Genomic DNA, 14,198 nt, shown 5'->3' with positions numbered 1-14,198 from the left:
GACCATGTGAAAGAATAGAGACCATGTGAATGGGTTGGCTTTGACTTATTTGGAGAGGGATTTAGAAAGGGAAAGGGAAAAGATGTGTGAAACTATGTGAAATTTAGGCATGTTTTATTCATATTTCACCTACCTTTTCCATTTCCCTTTCCAAATCCCTCTTCAAATCCCTCAACCAAACACAATATTAGGGATCAAAATTATGGTGTTATATTAAGGGATGTAGCATAGTTGCACACAAAAATAGTCAAAAAGTCACAAAAATCACTACAAAAAAGTTAACTCTTCTTCCTATTTTTCTACATATATTTTTGTATAAAGTCAAAAATTCAACCAAAATAGATACTTTCCAAAACAACCCTACATATAGAGAAACAACATGCTTAAGTATTAAAACTGAAATTGAAGTTGTGTTTGGCTCATGGATTTAAAGAGGAATTTGAAAAGAGAAAAGGAAAAGGTAAAGGTATATGAAATGCAAGTGAAATGTAGTGATGAACCAAGCACAGACTTAGTGATGAAGAACCATAGTGTGGCCATTTTTCTAGCTTGAAGCAGATGAAGAGAGTGAAATTTGTTGAATGGTTCTAAATTATTGGCAGGACTAGAGACGAAGTACCCGGCAGCCGCGCAGGGGTCGCACCACGCGGGGGTGGCTATTTCAGGAATGGAAAAGAACAGTAATTGTGACGGGGGAGGAGGAGGAGGGAATGAGAAGAAGAAGAGACTGACAAGTGAGCAGTTAGAGTCACTGGAGAGTAGTTTTCAGGAGGAGATAAAGCTGGACCCTGACAGGAAGATGAAGCTTGCCAAGGAGCTGGGACTGCAGCCTCGTCAAGTTGCTGTTTGGTTCCAAAACAGACGAGCTAGGTGGAAGGCTAAGCAGCTCGAGCGCTTGTACGACTCTCTCAAACTCCAATTCGATTCTGTTTCCAGGGAGAAACAGAAGCTCCAAGATGAGGTAAATTTTGTTTTCTTATACATTCTGTTTGGTTTAGTTTTCACAGTCGTACGATTATTGATTCAATTTAATTTTTTTTATTTTTATTATTTTTTTATGAATAATATATATAAATGACTCTATTAAATAAACTCTTCGGATCGTAGAAGCTCCAAACAGTCTCTAAAGTTCAAATCTTTGGAAAAAAAAATGTTCAAAAAACCCAGGGATTGGTTTGGTAATTGATAATTTTATTTTTTTTACGAAAAATGTGTAAAAAATAAAAATAATAATGTAACAACTTGTAATGACCTTTTAACTATTTTAACCTATTGACAAATGATACTTAAAACTAATTTGGTAAAAAAAATTAATAATAATAAAAAGGAAGATGCACCAATAAATCTCATTTATATATCTTAGTAACCAATATGTACTCCAAGTAATTTAATGAATCCAACCGTCCTATTTGTGTGGAAATGACAGTCTAAATCTACAATTTACACTTGTGTATGCTAGTTTATTACCTATTTGTTCAAAGTTTACTAAAGAATTTTTGTATTTTTTTTTTTTTTTGATCAGCAAAGAAAGTTTTATTAATTGAAGGAATAAACAGAGTAGGGGAAACAAAACACCAAAAGGCTTAATGTATGTTTGGTGAGAAACCAAACATACAGGGTAAACAAAGCCAAGAGCTAAACACAGCCTTCTGCAAACCTACACAAAGCCTACTGATATTACTCCTACCCAACCATGAAAGCCAAGCATAACAGATGGAAACAAATGCTGCAGAACAGATGGGGGATCCACCAGACATCCAATAGATATCAGCAGAGATGTGAGAATGAGCATGTGCACCATAATGACCACACAGCAGCATGACACTCCAGAGCAGTGAACCTTGGCCAGCAGAGATACAACCAATACCCAAAGCAGACTTAAGCCAAATACTCCAACAGTAGCTAGATACATCCACACTCCCCATCAGACAGCAGCAAACACACCACACCCAACAGTAGCTCCCCAGCAGACAGCAGCAACTTTATATATGTTGGCTCACCCTTAAATATGTTGGCTCACCCATTTGATATTTGCAATAATCTCATGAATAGAGTATGCACATCCCATCCCATAGTACTTTACCCATATGGCCACTCTTACCTTTATTACCTCACACAACTCCTCAATATCAGGTTGGGTGTTGTTAAACGTGCAGTCATTTCTGTATCTCCACAGAGACCAAATCACAGAGATGAAGATAGCTCTCCAGACTTGCTTTGCCTTTTTCCTAAATTTCCACCCCAACCACCAATGCATCAGCTCATCAACCGAGCCTGGAATTACCCACTGAATTCCCCACCAGACCATGATTTTAGACCAAACATTCCACGAAAAGGGACATAACAGAAGGAGATGGCTAGCAGTTTCCTCCTCAGCTTTGCACAGCACACATTCAGACCCTGTTAAGACTCCTATTCTGTTAAGAAATGAAGAGGTTTTCAGCCTACCCTTCCAAGCAAGCCAAGTGATGAATTGGGCCTTTGGAGGTGCAAAATTCTTCCACACTAAATCTGTTACACTATGCACACGGCCAAGACTTTGCACATACCAATCGTAGACATCTCCAACTTTAAACACTCCTGAGCGGTGAGCCTTCCAACTAATGGAGTCCTTCTGGCCATTGTGCAGGCAAGGCCCTGATCCCAGCATATTTTGCAACCGAATCACCTCATCCGCCTCCCAGCCAAGGAGGGATCTTCGAAAGTTAAAGCACCAATTGTTACTGCTCTCCCGACAAGCGATTTGCAACTTCACAGTGATCTCTTTGTCTACAGACAGTTGATACAGCCTAGGGAATTGAGATTTAAGGCTTAGAGATCCCCTCCAGATATCATCCCAGAATTTCACCCTATTTCCATCACCAATCTTGAGATCTACATTCTCAACAAAAAATTTATATAGCCTAGGATTAGCATGTACCAACGCCAGAATGTCTCTCCAGATAACAGAAGCAGATCCAACTCCATTCAATAAAGGATACCAGCCACCTCCGGATACACCATACTTGGCATAGATCACTGATTTCCACATGGCCTCGTCTTCCAAAGCATATCTCCACCACCACTTTAGAAGCAAACATTCATTAGTCAATAAGAGGTTACGGATTCCAAGGCCTCCTTGATTCCTAGGCAGCTGCACCTCCTTCCAACTTACCAGATGAATTTTCCTATGAGAACCATCTCCACCCCACAAAAACCTAGCTTGAATCTTATCAATTTCTTTAGCCACACACACCGGGATCTTAAATAAAGACATATAGTATATAGGTAAGGAGGATAAAACAGACTTGATAAGAGTAACTCTCCCGGCATAAGAAAGAAACCTACGCTTCCAACCAGATAGTTTCTTTTTGATCCTTTCCACCACAGGTTGCCAAACTTGCTTCCTACCTGGGTTAGAACCAAGTGGCAATTCAAAGAATTTTTGTACTTTTATGGCCATATTTGAAAATTTTCATATTTCAAGTCATTTTAAATCAAAACCCCATAGTTTGAAATTATACATTTGTTCAAAACTTACTAAGGAATTTTTACACTCTTTTTGAAATATTTGCAAAATCCCATAATTCAAGCAGTTTCAATTCAAAACTTCACAGTTTGGAATTATACATTTACTTAAGGGGTTTGGTGCTCTTTTTAGAATGTTTGAAAAATTATACATTTCAAGTCATTTCAAACTCACAGTTTGAAATTACACATTTATCCAAAACTTACTAAGGAATTTTTGTATTCCTTTTGGAATGTTTAAAAAAATATCACATTTCAAGCCATTCCAAATTAAAACCCCACAATTTGAAATTATGCATTTGTCTGAAACTTATTAAGAATTATGTACTCATGTTGAAATGTTTGAAGAATTCCAAACATTCTAAATTAAAAAAATTCCTATATTAGGTTGTGTATTACCTTTTTTGTACCAAAAAAAAAAAAAAAAGAAACATTATGAAAATAAGAATATAACCGTAAACTCAAATTTCAAAGCATATATTAAATTCACATTTTCAAAATCAATGGGGCTAATTGATCTACAAAAAAAGTCTTTGGGATTACATGGATCACCATTCCTAATGATGAGATTTATAAATAAATTTTCTTAATAAAAAAAAGTTATCTTTTTTGTATAATTTTATCTATTTTGGAGCAAAAATAAACTTTATCTATTTAGCGAATAATAAAAAAAAGGCCTAGAAAACACATTTTGAAAATAAAACTAAATAATTTATATAGTTTATTTATTACATTATGTGTCATTACTATATTAACTTAACCAGTCTTTTAACTATATTTGTTGAAAAAAAAAATTATATAATAAAGTAGGGTAGTTTTTGAATTTCTCCTACACATATTTGTCCTATTAAGATATTTGGACGGTTCAAATCTGTTCAAATTACAAAACAACAGCTGTGATGTATTTTACTTCCCCGCTTTTCTTCCTTACTTTTTTCTTTTCTCACCCACTCTCCCATGAATAATCCCATGAATGATCCCATAATTCCACCTTCCTCCTTTTCTTTTTATTTTTTTTTTATTGTCTATCATTTTTTTATTTTCCTCTCTATTTATTTAATTTTTTTTTCTTTTATTCACTTATTTTTATTTACTGAGAGCACGAGTATACACTAGTTTATAAATAAAATATGTTATAGAAATATCAACATCATAGTATTATTGGTCAGATATGATTCGTACAACACACACTCTCTCTCCATCCACATGCGGCCCATGCGCAGGTTACATAATATATTACTCTTGCTTTCTAATAATTCTAAAATCAATATTGTTTTTGTCCGACTAATTTGGATGAATACTCTTACCGTTTACAAGCAGAGTCAGCTAAAGTCAGTCTTATTGATTATTCTTCCACCATTAAATTTTCCTAATTGAAATTGTGTATGATACAAAAAGGTTTCGGCATTGAAAGCTATGGTGAAGGACCAAGCCATGAAGAACATTCAAGCCTCCGCAGGTCACACAGAAATCTCTGGTGAAGAGACAGTGGAGAGCACGTCGGTGCGAAACCGGAGCTCTAGCAGACATGGTGGAACAAGTCACCCACAGATGGCTCACGGAAACTATGCTTTCAATGTCGACGAACTCAATCCGGTGATGCCGCCCTAATGCTGGGGTGCTGTTCTGCCTTCTTCTTATCCTTGAATGCGATTTACTAGGTTGTTTGTAAAATTATAACTACTTCTCTAATTAGTTAGAAGTTAGCTTTTTATATGCCCCATGAGGTGGTTATTATTATTATTATCAGCTTGTCTCCAATTGCATTTCGGATCGGTGTGTTTTAAAATTCGATCGGTGAGTGAATTGAAAAGGAGATCGGGTAGAAGAGTTATCTATTTAACTGTTAGATTGAATCAGAATTAAATCGTGACATCATAATTATTATATAAATATTTTTATAATTTAAAAATAAATAAGGTACATTCATTTAAAATATTTTTATAATTTAAGATACATATATTTGTTAAGTTTTTATGTTTATATACATTTTTTTATATTAATATTGTTTGTAAAAATATTAATTATACATGTGTTTAAGAAATTACTTTGAATACAATAAATATTATATATCTCGTATATACTAACAAAGAGCTATGGTGACATAATGAAAATCCATGCTCTTCAGAGCTTGAGATGCTGAGTTTAACTCCTTATAGTATCAATTTTTTCATTATTGAACCATATGTAGCAAATTGGTCTGGTTTGCTTCAACCTATTCTGGTTTGGCCGGTTAACCAAGTTGGTAAGATACTAACCAACCGAGACAACAACAAAAAACACTTGATACCAAACAACACCCAAAAATAGGGAACCAAACAACAACACTGACTCAAACTAGTAGCCTTAATCCACTTTCCTTTTACCATTAGACAAACAATTTCTAATTTGCCTAAAGTTGAACAGGAAGTTGTGAACTGTGAAGTGATGATCCTTAAACACTTCTTTGAACCCAAGAGCAATCCTAACTTTTATCAGATTACAAACACCTGCCACAGTTGGTTGAAGATGCATTTGATATTTCCACAGAGACCACAACACAGCAATAGGTAATGCTTTCCACATCATTCTCTCCTTTTTGCTGAGCCTTTCTCCTGCCCACCAATTAAGAAGTGCCTCTACTGAGTCTGGTAATGCACCTTGCACATCACACCACATTAGTATCCCTGACCAAACTCTCCATGCAACTGGGCAATACAATAACACATGATTAAGTGACTCATCTTTGATTTGCAAAAAAAAACATAGGGATGATGCATTAGCGGCAAGAACACTAATTCGTATGAGGAAATCTGTTGTGTTTAGTCTGCCCCTTCAAGCAAGCCAACCAAAAAATTGAACTCTGGGGGGGAATGTACTTCACCCACACCAATTTACTGGTTGAAAAGTGATTACCAAACCCAGTTGCCAGAAATTCGTGCACAAATAAGACTGTAAAAATACTTATTTTTTAGGTTGCCCATACCAGTATATCTTCTGTGTTTGACCTGATTGCAGGAACTGCCTGTAAAAAGACTAACGTTCTAGTAACCTCCACATATTCCCAGTTATACAGCTCCCTTCTAAATTGAAACACCCACTCTCTTGTAGCCTCCTTCCATGCCATTATTGAATTTAAGGACTCTCCCATGTTAACTACCAATCTATGTAGAAGTGGGAATTTCTCTTTTAGAAAAGTGTTTTCACACCATTTGTCACATAAGAACTTCACTTTATGACCATTACCAACTTTTATCTTACAATTCTCCAAACAAAAAAAAAAAGAAAAAAAAAGGCTTAGAAGACTATTGCTCTGATCAATTCTTGCTACTGTGTCCTTCCAAATTTTAGAGTTGCTACTAATGGAGCTAAGTTTAGGCATCCAATTACCCTCATCCACCTTGTATTTGCTGCATATAACTCTTCTCCAAAGTACTTTAATCTCAATTCCAAACCTCCACTACTATTTCATTAAAAGGCGATCATTGACCTCCTTCAATCTCCTAACCCCCAGTCCCTCTTGCTTAACAGGCTTCGATACTTCCTGCCAATTAGTTAGGTTTATCTTTTTCCTCAACTCATACCCACCCCAGAGAAATGAGGCTTGAATCTTTTCAAACTCCCTTGCTACTTCTTGAAGCATCTTATACACAGATCGATAGTACATAGGCAAAGAAGAAATTATAGCTTTTATTAAGTCTCCCTGCAAATGTGAGTAATCTCCTTTTCTAACCGGTTAACTTGCTTCTAGCTTTATCCAAGACAGGTCTCCATGTTGCTTTTCCACTAGGATTGGCACCAAGGTACTGTAATGGCAAGCTTTTCACTTTGCAATTAAGCACTGATGCGAACTCATTCATAGATTCATCTATTACTCCCACTCCACACACTACACTTTTATGATAATTAATCTTTAAACATGAAAGAACTTCAAAACACCTCAATATCCTCTTCAGATTTCTTACTTTAATTAGTTTCACAAAATAATATGAAGTCATCTGCAAACTGTAAGTGAGTAAGTACCACAATACCTGAACCAATCTTCACAACTTTTATTAGCTAAGTACCACAATACCTGAACCAATCTTCACCCCTTTTATTAGCTCCAATTCAAAATCTCTTGACAGCAACATGCTTAACCCTCTGCTGCTATATTGAACAAAAAAAAAGACAATGGGTCACCTTGTCTAAGGCCTTTTTGTGGATTAAATTCACCTGTTGGAGATCCATTGACAAGCACAAAAAGTCTAGCTAAAGTAATATATTCCTTCATTCATTCAAGCCACATTACACCGAAATCAAAATTTGATAGCATTGAAAACAAAAGGCCCAATTCACTAAGTCATAGGGCTTCTCAAAATTCAACTTTATGATCAGGCCCTTAATTCTAGCTTTCTTCCATCCTTCCACAACCTCATTAGTCACCAACACTCCATCTAATATATTCCTACCTCCTAGGAATATGCTGATTGGTTTTCACTAATAATTTGAGGTAGCACTACCTTCAACTTGAAAGATAGCACTTTGGATAGAATCTTATGCAAAGAACCCACCAAGCTAATTGGCCTATAATCAGCTAAACCCACATTAACGTGGTTACATAATTTCAAAAATATCAATATAATATAATTTTGGAGGAGGGATTAACCCGGGAAGAAGCTCGTGCTACTCTTCAAATGGGGAGGCTGTTAGGGATTAATTATGAAGGGAAAGAAGCGGAGGCCTTACAGAAGATTTCAGAAATGGAACTGAAGGACATGGGGCGGATGAGAGAGGGTCAGCGGTCGTGAGTTGGGTTATGTCTAGAGGGGTTCCAGCGTTATATTTGTATTCTAATGAAGATTCTATCATGGAATTGCAGAGGATTGGGTAGAAGGGAGAAAAAAGGTAAGATTAGAAGCATGATTATAGACAGAAATATTGATATTGCTCTCCTCCAAGAGACCAAGTTATCAAGCTGTTCTGAGATAGATGTTAAAGCCTTATGGCCAAAAGCCAGAATGGATTACTCGTATGTAGATTCAGATGGGAATTCAGGAGGTTTGCTTTGCATTTGGGATCCAGGGACTTTTCAACTTTCAGATTGCTGCTGTAATAGGAGCTTTATACTACTTTCAGGTACTATTCTCAATTCCTTTGAATGTGTCTTAGTTAATGTATATGCTCCTAATGTAGTGGAAAGGAGAAGGAAGCTCTGGGATACTCTGGTAAGGTTGAAACCTGTTTCCTCTAAGCCCTGGTGTCTTGGTGGAGACTTCAATGAAATCAGATGTGTGGGTGAGAGGATAGGCTGCTCGAGAAGGCATAGGGGTATGCTGGATTTTAATAGCTTCATTGAGTCATGTGAATTGTCTGAAGTTCCTTTGCTGGGAAGGAAGTATACTTGGTGCAGTGCACAAGAAGGGGTTAAGTGGAGCAAGTTAGATAGGTTTCTAGTAAATCCTGAATGGTTAGAAGTTTTTAAACTCAAATTGTGGGGTTTGCCTAGAATTTTATCAGATCACTGCCCTTTAATCCTCATGGAGGAGGAGAGGGATTGGGGCCCTAGACATTTTAGATTCATCAATGCCTAGTTGTTACACCATCAGTTCTCAACTTTTTTTGAGAAAGTTTGGAAGGAGGCAAGAGTAGATTGGTGGGCTGGTTTCATTCTTCAAAGCAAACTTAAATTGCTTAGAGAGGCTTTGCGAAATTGGAATAGAGAAGTTTTTGGGGATGTCTTAGCTAAACTCAAGAATGCCGAAGAGGAGTTGAACAAGCTTGATTTGCTAGCAGAAACAAGAGCTTTAGTAGATTCGGAAAAGGCTAGGAGAAATGTGGTGAATAGTGAAGTTTGGAAGCTAAGTAGAAGGGCTGAGTGGATATGGCTCCAAAAAGCGAGACTTGACTGGGCTTTGAAGGGGGATAAGAATACCAGATACTTCCATGTAATGGCCACCAGTAGGCAAAGCAAGAATGGGCTCTATTCTGTTACTGTTGGGGATAGGGTGGTTGAAGATCCTGGGGAAGTTAAACTAGAAGTGTATAGTCACTTTAAGAAGCATTTCTCAGAGGATTGGAAAGTCAGACCATCCCTCGATGGTGTTTTCAGATCTGTTAGGAATAGTCAGGCATTCGAAATGCTAGAAGCAGAATTTGCAGAAGAAGAACTATGGGAGGCCATAAAAAATTGTGATGGGAACAAAGCTCCAGGCCCCGATGGGTTTAACCTTTTATGCTTTCAGAAGCATTGGAAGTTGATGAAGGGGGAAGTGATCCAATTTATGAAGGAGTTTCATACTCATGGTAAACTAGTAAGGGGCATCGATAGTTCTTTTATAACCTTAGTGCCTAAAAAAAAAAATGCAGGGGGGTTGGAAGATTTTAGGCCCATAAGTCTTGTAGGGTCTCTGTACAAAATTTTATCAAAGGTGTTATCATGTAGACTTAGTAAGGTTTTGCCCGAAATAATTAGTGAAGCTCAATCTGCCTTTCTTCGTGGCAGGAATATTTTGGATGGAGTCCTTATAGCAAATAAGGTTGTTGATGGGTGGAAAAAAGCCAAAAGGAAGGGTGTGATTTTGAAACTCGATTTTGAAAAGGCCTTTGATTCTGTCAATTGGGAATTCCTCTTCTCTTTGTTGTCCAGATTCGGTTTTGGTGATAGGTGGATTGCTCGGATTAAGGAATGTGTGTCCACTGCTAGGCTTTCGGTCCTTGTGAATGGTTCTCCAACTGAAGAATTCTCTCCCCAAAAAGGGCTAAGGCAGGGTGACCCCCTCTCACCTTTTCTATTCATTATTGTGGCAGAATGCCTGAATGTCTTTTTGTCCAGAGCTCTAGATTTGAATTTAATTAAGGGTGTTCGGGTTGGGGTTAATAATGTTCTGGTGTCTCATTTGCAATTTGCAGATGATTCTATCCTATTCTGTGAGGCTGATGAAGGGGAAATAGTCAATGTAAAAAGGATCCTTCGTTGTTTTGAGCTAGTATCAGGGTTGAAAATTAATTATCATAAGAGTGTGGTTTGTGGAGTAGGAGTGGATTCTGTTGTCCTGGTAGATTTTGCTGCCAAGCTGAATTGCAAGATTGGCTCATTACCTTTGAGTTATCTTGGGCTCCCTTTGGGGGTTAGTCCTAGCAAGAGGAAGTCCTGGACTCCAGTTCTTGAGAAAGTTAAGGCTAGGCTGGCAGGTTGGAAGAGGAGAATGTTGTCATTTGCTGGTAGGTTGGTTTTGATTAAGTCTGCTCTCTCTTGCTTACCAGTTTACTATTTATCTCTATTTAGAATGCCGGAGGGTGTGGCTAAGGATTTTGAAAGAATCCAAGCAGCTTTTTTATGGGGTGGCTCGGATCTCAAAAGGAAGGTTCATCTAGTCAAATGGGAGGAGGTTACCAATAGTATTGATAATGGAGGGTTGGGTGTTAGGAAGGTTAGAGTTGCTAATTCCTGTTTGTTACTGAAGTGGTGGTGGAGGTTTGCTTGTGAGTCCAAAGCTCTGTGGAGAAAAGTAATTTGCAGTAAATACAACATTGATGAGTGCTGATGGTTGCCGATTTCTGGTGATAGCTGGAAGCAGTCAAAATTATGGCGAGATATTACATCATTGGCCTCTCTCTACCCCTCCATGTTGGAGTGTTTTCTTAATAATTTCAACGTGCAGGTGGGAGATGGCTGTAGAATAAGATTTTGGGAGGATTTATGGTGTGATGGGCACTGTTTGAGAGTTGAATTTCCTAGACTGTTCAGCTTGTCAAAAGAAAAGAAAGGTGCTCTTAGACTTTTTGTTGATCTAAAGGCATCCTCAGGGGAGTGGAACTTATTATTCAGAAGAGAGTTGTTTGAATAGGAAAGAGCTGATTTGCTGAGACTGGTCTCTATTATCTCTCCTGGTCCCTTAATTACGATGGAGAGAGTTGATTACCCTAAGTGGTCAGCCACATCATCAGGTCTCTTTTCAGTAGCTTCTCTGTATAAGCATTGTTCCAGTGGAGTTGGAAATCAACTGGGAGCTCCTAGAATGCTGTGGAATAAGGTTTTACCCCCTAAAGTCCAGTTTTTTGGCTGGCTTGCTTGGAAGCATAAGATTAAGACCTCTGTGTTCCTTCAGAAAATAGAGGTCCTCCCTGGAGGAACTTCTATCCTGTGTTGCTTCTGTAAGCATGATGAGGAGTCGGTGCTACATGTGCTCCTTCATTGCCATTTTGTGTGGATGGTATGGTCGTCCTTGCTTGATTGGTGGGGTCTGTATTGGGCAATGCCTGGCACAGTTGATTGTTTGTTACAGTGGTGGGAGGGTGGTAAGTTTCAGAAGCGAGAGAAGGTGATTTGGAGATGTATTCCTCTTGTAACCCTTTGGTCTCTCTGGAAGCAAAGAAATGACTATGTATTCAATAACGCAGTAGCTGATGTAGAGATTCTCTCTGATCTAGTTAAGTATAGAGTGGCTTTTTGGCTAAGTACAGCTTATAGGCAGTGGCAGTATCCTATTCATGATTTTGTCTTCAATCTCCCTCAGATTAGAAGGTGTATCAGTAGAGGTTAATCTGTTCTGTTGTGTTGTGTTGGTCTGCTGTGATGTGTTGTGTTGCTGTGTTGTGTTGGGATTATCAGTAGAGGTTATCAGTTGAGGCTACTCTGCTGTGATGTGTTGGTCTGTTGTGTTGTGTTGGTCTGTTGTTGCAGGGTTGTTTCCGCTTGTTAGTTGGATGGTTTTGTTGCAGGGTTGTTTCTGTATTGCCTTGTTTAATCCTATAGGTTGGCTTAGTCTACGCTGTTGGGTTGGTCTGCTGAGATCTGTTTTGCTGGTTCTGTGCATCTGCGCTGTTTGGGTCTGGATGGCCAATCTGTGGTGTTCGGGGCTGGATGGCTGTGTTGGCCTGCTGTGATCTGTCCTGTTCAAGTAGAGTCTGAGTGTGTTTTGGGTCGGTGATCCTTTTGTTGGTTCAAGTAGAGTCTGTGGCTGCTAGCTTCATAGGTTTTGTTTTTTTTTTTTTTTTTGCTTTGGGTTCCCTCTTTTTGGGTGCCCTTGGTTGGCTCCTCACCAATCTCGGGTCGAGTGCTAGCATATGATTGCGCTTTCTTTGCGGTGCCAACCTAGTTGGGATCGTTAGGTTTAGCTATGATGCTCTCTGCACTCCCCTGCTTTGTTGATGTAATTTTGCATGTTCTATGCCTCTTTCATCAATAAAGTTTTTTTGCTGATCAAAAAAAAAAAAAAAATTTTGGAGGAGACTAAAAATTTTATTTTTTGAATACCATTTTTCCCAAATTATAATATTGACCATGGAGTTAATTTTTCCTTCGAATTTGAATTTCATTTATCCCATGAATTTGATTTGTCACTCCATTTTACTTTCCAGGAAAACAAAGAATATATACAACAAAATTTATTTGTGACAAATTTTTCAAAACTAGAAGTTAGAATGTTTAGGTCCTTTTTGAAAAGTAGCTTAATTTTTTGTCTGAAAAATAATGAATAAATTACAAACACATCTCTTGAGATTTCTTTAAAATACAGATTGTCTTTGTGATTTGAAAAATAATAAATACTCACTCTTCAGAATTTTTTATTTAACAAAATTAATTGAAAAAATATAATTCATAACTACTCTCCTATACAATAATAAAATTATCTAAATTATTAATTGAAATAAATTTTTGATATCATTAAAAACTATTAATTAATTTGATGATTTATTAATAAAATGGACTATTTGTTATGAAATTAAAAACTTCAAGAGCGGTATGTAATTTTCAAAATCACAAGAGACAGTTTGTATTTTAAACAAATATGAAGAAAATATTTTCAATTTACCCAAAAAATAATTTGTGAACAAAACGTTTGTACATAAAATACCTCAATTTTACCCTGTCATCAGTAGTTTATTATCAAACAAAATTTGCTGGCATGGTATCAAATTTCATTAATTTATTTCTCAAAAATTAATCATACTTTCGATTATAAAAAATAAAAGAAAAATGAAATTTTAAATAATACACTTTACTAAAAAATAATTGAAAAAAATATAAAAAAGTACATTTATAATTGTCTCTTTTAAATCTTAAGTTACCTCAAGTTGGTCCTGGAAACATTAATTGAGCCCAAAATTCCTCTCTCTCTGTCTCTCTCTGTATTTGCGTGTGCAATTGTAGGTAGCTTATTTAAAAATACAAATCCATTGCAGTGATTGCTTCTGAAGATAGGCTGAGCATTGTAGAGAATCCACCAAAGAATGTAGAGAGTGAAATTTAATCGAAGCAGTTGAAGGATGTTTAGAAAGCAAGGAGGATGGATCCCAATGGTTAAGTAAAGAGGCTACCACATGAATCATCGCATGAGGTATGAAGGTCGAAGATCAGGATTGTTTACGTTCTTTGTGGATAACTTGCCTGAATCAATGAATTCAAGAAAAATACATGATCTGTTCATCAATTTCGATGTTGTAAAGGATGTGTTCATACCAAACAAGAGGAGAAAATCATAAAATACATGATTTGGGTTTGTCAGGTATAATTGTTCTATCGCAGCAAGAGTGGCAGAATAGAAGGTGAATGGCTTGTGGGTGAATGATAAATCATTAGCAGTAAAAATCGTCGAGTATGGCACTGGAGTGGATGAAAGGAAGAGTCTGAAATCGTTACCAGCAAGACAACCAGAGATGAGCAAGCCAGCAACTTTGGCCGCGAAAAAAAATATGGAATCAAGGCACTAATGGAAGGTCGTTTGCAG

General features: G+C 37.2%; 1 protein-coding gene across 1 annotated transcript; it reads left to right on the top strand.

Moving 5' to 3' along the window:
- The first annotated feature begins 550 nt into the window (after nt 1–550).
- LOC114281539 (putative homeobox-leucine zipper protein ATHB-51) lies at nt 551–5,131 on the top strand. The gene is made up of 2 exons (XM_028224037.2): nt 551–961; nt 4,906–5,131. The coding sequence occupies exons 1-2, from the start codon at nt 668–670 to the stop codon at nt 5,116–5,118; spliced, it is 507 nt and encodes a 168-aa protein (XP_028079838.2). The 5' UTR covers nt 551–667; the 3' UTR covers nt 5,119–5,131.
- Nucleotides 5,132–14,198: the final 9,067 nt, after the last annotated feature.

Source organism: Camellia sinensis, chromosome 10 (genome assembly GCF_055761805.1).
Source record: "Camellia sinensis isolate YWXY chromosome 10, ASM5576180v1, whole genome shotgun sequence".
Lineage (NCBI taxonomy): Eukaryota > Viridiplantae > Streptophyta > Magnoliopsida > Ericales > Theaceae > Camellia > Camellia sinensis.
Note: the sequence above shows the minus strand (reverse complement) of the source record. Positions and strands in the feature narration are given on the sequence as shown.